This window comes from Halyomorpha halys, unplaced genomic scaffold (assembly GCF_000696795.3).
Source record: "Halyomorpha halys isolate HHAL.00 unplaced genomic scaffold, Hhal_1.1 Scaffold764.1, whole genome shotgun sequence".
NCBI classification, from domain to species: Eukaryota; Metazoa; Arthropoda; class Insecta; order Hemiptera; family Pentatomidae; genus Halyomorpha; species Halyomorpha halys.
Window position 1 is genome coordinate 243,380 of NW_027111457.1, and position 3,759 is coordinate 247,138.

At 32.0% G+C, this 3,759-nt stretch overlaps 1 protein-coding gene across 1 annotated transcript in view; it reads left to right on the top strand.

Moving 5' to 3' along the window:
* The window catches only part of CarT (Carcinine transporter), a 24,899-nt gene that overhangs the window by 6,404 nt on the left and 14,736 nt on the right, over positions 1-3,759 (top strand). The window contains exon 2 of the mRNA XM_014429050.1: positions 3,118-3,336. Coding sequence (XP_014284536.1) covers positions 3,118-3,336 — 219 coding nt within the window. The remainder of the gene's footprint in view (positions 1-3,117; positions 3,337-3,759) is intronic.

Here is a 3,759-nt window from a genome sequence, read left to right on the forward strand (position 1 = left end):
TAGGTTTTTGTTTTCCTTTTGTAACTATGTGTTTGTATCTTTTTTAGCCCTGAAGAAGCCCTGCAACGTGGGGCGAAACGTTGGCTCATTAAATTAGTATATTTCTACTATTTGAATTTTTCTTGACCGCACCCGGACCATATTCCTTTCAATTTTATTTGTAGTTATATAGTTATAAATATCCTTTTTATTTTTGAAGTTATAGGGTTTTTTTATTGCATAAATTCATAATTTAATAAAAAAGACTTTTGGTGTGCAAATACTTTTTTGGATCACTGTATGTCTGTCTGTTAACTAACCTTTTGCTCCAATTGACGAGTTGCTGATATGATTATAACGTACTTTGGATGCAATTTACAAGCTCTTATAAAGTTTGATATATCGCTGTTATACTCAAATAGTGGCACTTCTTACAAAATTATATTTTAATATTGTGTTTGAAGTGTTAGCTACCTTTCATCACTGCCCTAACAGAGACTCACAATGCTTCTAAAACTGTGTCATATTACATTGTTGTTAATATAATTGTAAATATTTTTAAATGCTCATCTATAAAGCATGTAAATATTATCGTGATCGTAAGTATATTATTTCACTAAATAAACGCAAAAAAAAATGTAGTGAACAGTAATTTACAGTAACACAAAATACAGTAAAGTAATTTCTACAGGCCGCTCCTCTCACCGATGTTAGTATTCTTTGCAAATTGAATATCCCAGAGTACCATTTCTTCGGTACCTCTTGGGGGAAAAGCCAATAGTCACATTGGGCTATCATATATTTCCACTATATATTTTTTGATATTATCTAATGTGTACTTATGTTACACTAATTCCTATAGGTCACTTCCTCTATCCTATTTCTCTGTTCTTCCTTTTGCTAGTTCTTGTTGGACGTTCTATTTCCTTCAAAACCGTAGGCAGTACTCTTTGGAATGAACTTTCCGTGCAAATCTTATTTATTATTTTCGCTTTCTGGTGTGAAAAAAATTAATTTCTTAGATAAACCAATATTTGCAAAATTAATACTATAATAAAATAATTTTGTCCATTTAGATCTGTCATATTGCCCTCTGTGCGCATTCCGCCGAACGCCATCCGTGGCTTTTCTAGAACTACCGTGCTTATTTTTTTTCGCGATTTTCTTCCAGTTACTGTTTACTCGAGTAACAGATTTCGACCGCAGAGCGGTTTTTTATTGACTTTGTGTGGAAAGATACATAGACTTAAGGCATATTTATTTACGATGAATATTATAAACGGATTTTCAAAAGTCACCTACACCTCACATAGTGTCCTCTATTAGGTTTCTCTCTAGATCTAGACTCTAAATAAGAATTCTCTTCGCTATAACATGTTTACGCTTAAATATAAGTAAGTGGGGATGTGTCTAGGGAATAGGAAAGTTAACGCGGGTGGTTTTAATCAGTTTTAGACATATGCTTCCAGGAAATAGGAATAAATAGGGCCCAAATCCAGAACTATGGGGCGCCGTGCGCGAACTATTCCTAGGTAGTTGCAAGCCAAGAGGGTAGTAGCACTGTATTATATTATACTATAACGGACGATGAGCCTCGAAATTACTACTTTTTCGTTACTGTGCCATTATTTATTGTTTCACTTTTGACCGCAACCCTGACCATCTTCTTATATATCTAGAAATTAACATTTTGTGAGTTTACTTAGTCAAATATCATAAAAACCACTACTCCTACAAAGATAAACATAATTAACTATTTTGTAGTAAATTTAAATAGCTTTAATTTGAGCGCTGGCAGACATCAGTACGTCCAATGGTTTCTGAAATAAAGTTTTTCATAAATCAAATTTATTGTCCGAACAACTATAAATCAATTTATTTTAGCAAATATCATGAAAACTACTATTCCTACGAAGGTAAAGGTCATAAACTTCTTTATAGTCCATTAAACTAGCTTTAATTTGAGTGCTAATAGAAATATGCACGTCAAATATTTCCTGAGATATAGATTTCTCAAAATAAATTAACTAACTACTAATCTTTCAGTAGATTTTTTAAGAAATTTTTCTTTTTAAAAAGCTGTATCTCGAGAACTATTGGACGTAAATAGAAAAAACTTTTTTCTTCTTTTAAAATTCTTTTCATTGTATCTTATCTTTGTATTTTTATTCCTATCATTGTATCTTATCATAGTATCATTTTGTATCTTTTTAGCCCTGATGAAGCCCTGCAAAGTGGGGCGAAACGTCGGAAAATAAATAGTTGTAAACTATTTTTGTTTCACTTTTGACCGCAACCCTGACCATCTTCTTATATATCAATTTTTACGGTCAACTATATATACATATATACAATTAATTTCTAGATGTCCATATAAAATGTTGGATTTTTGAAAAAATATATCTCTAGATCCATAAGACGTACGTATGTCTGCCAACACTCAAAATAAAGGAAATTTAACTTACACTAAATTAGTTTATGACACTTATCTTCGTAGGGTTAGTAGTTTTTAAGATATTCACATATGAATATAGATTTTTCAAAATAAATTCACTAACTACTACTGATCTTTCAGTACGTCCCATACAACATTTTTATGAAATGTTGCTTTTTAAAAAGCTATATCTCGAAAACTATTTAACGTAAATAGCTCTTTTAGGGCTAATATTTCAGCAAATTTACTCTTCTTTAAATGACGTTCTCTTAGGTTTTCTTGCGTTGTTCCTACTTTTTAAGATATAGAGCTCCGAATGAAAAATTAGTTTTTTTTAGCGCTTTGAAAAAGCCGCCATTTTTTATTCTTCCTACCTATACTTGGCAGACCCATAAATTTTGACTATTAATTATAAATAGTTTTGATTAAAGTAATCAAAAATTGGGGTGAGATAACTGCCTTTTTTCTCTTCTTCGGCTCTTGTACCAATATGTTTTAATATTAAATTTTTTAACATTAAATTAAATTATTAATTATTTACATATCCTGGATATTTTATCTACGTTGTGATAGTATTATATAATTAAATTATAATTTATCAAACAACTAAACTATAATTACAATTAAATTAAAGAACTAAAGCAAATCATTTAATACAATATGAATATGTTCAATTGAATAGATGAAAACCTTGTTTCACGCAGGAAAATGTAGATTTGGATGACTTGCTCCCAGAGGTTGGAGAATTTGGAAAATATCAGAAACTACTAATCTGGTTAGTGTGCCTTCCGGCCTGCATCCCGTGTGGCTTCTGCGCCTTCAACCAGCTGTTCATGTCTGATCCGGTAGCACACTGGTGCTGGGTCCCCGAGTTGAGCCATCTCAGTGTTCAGCTTAGACGCCACCTCGCTATTCCTCTAAAGGTATTTTATTTTTATCAGATTAATTTGTAATTTATTATTTAATTGTAAGTGGTCCAGAAAATCTATGTAGGAAGAAAAATTCTAACCGTGGGCCATTATATTCTAGAAGCCGTAATATTTGGCGGGTGTACTACTCATCACGATTGAAAGCTTTCTTCTTGGCATTCCATTTTTTCCTGCGAGGCTAGAATGAGTTGAATTATTTAGCGCTGGTTCGACTCCGAAGTCGAATTTGATCGGTCATGTTTGTTGATTAGACGTCATTAATATCTTCAGGAATTTATTATCATACATAAGTTACAACCTGGAAGATTATTGATTGACCATATGTATAGATGAATGGAATATGGTCCGGGTGCGGTAAAAAAAAACTCAAATAGTAGATAATTATACTATTTTATTGAGCCAACGTTTCGCCCCGCG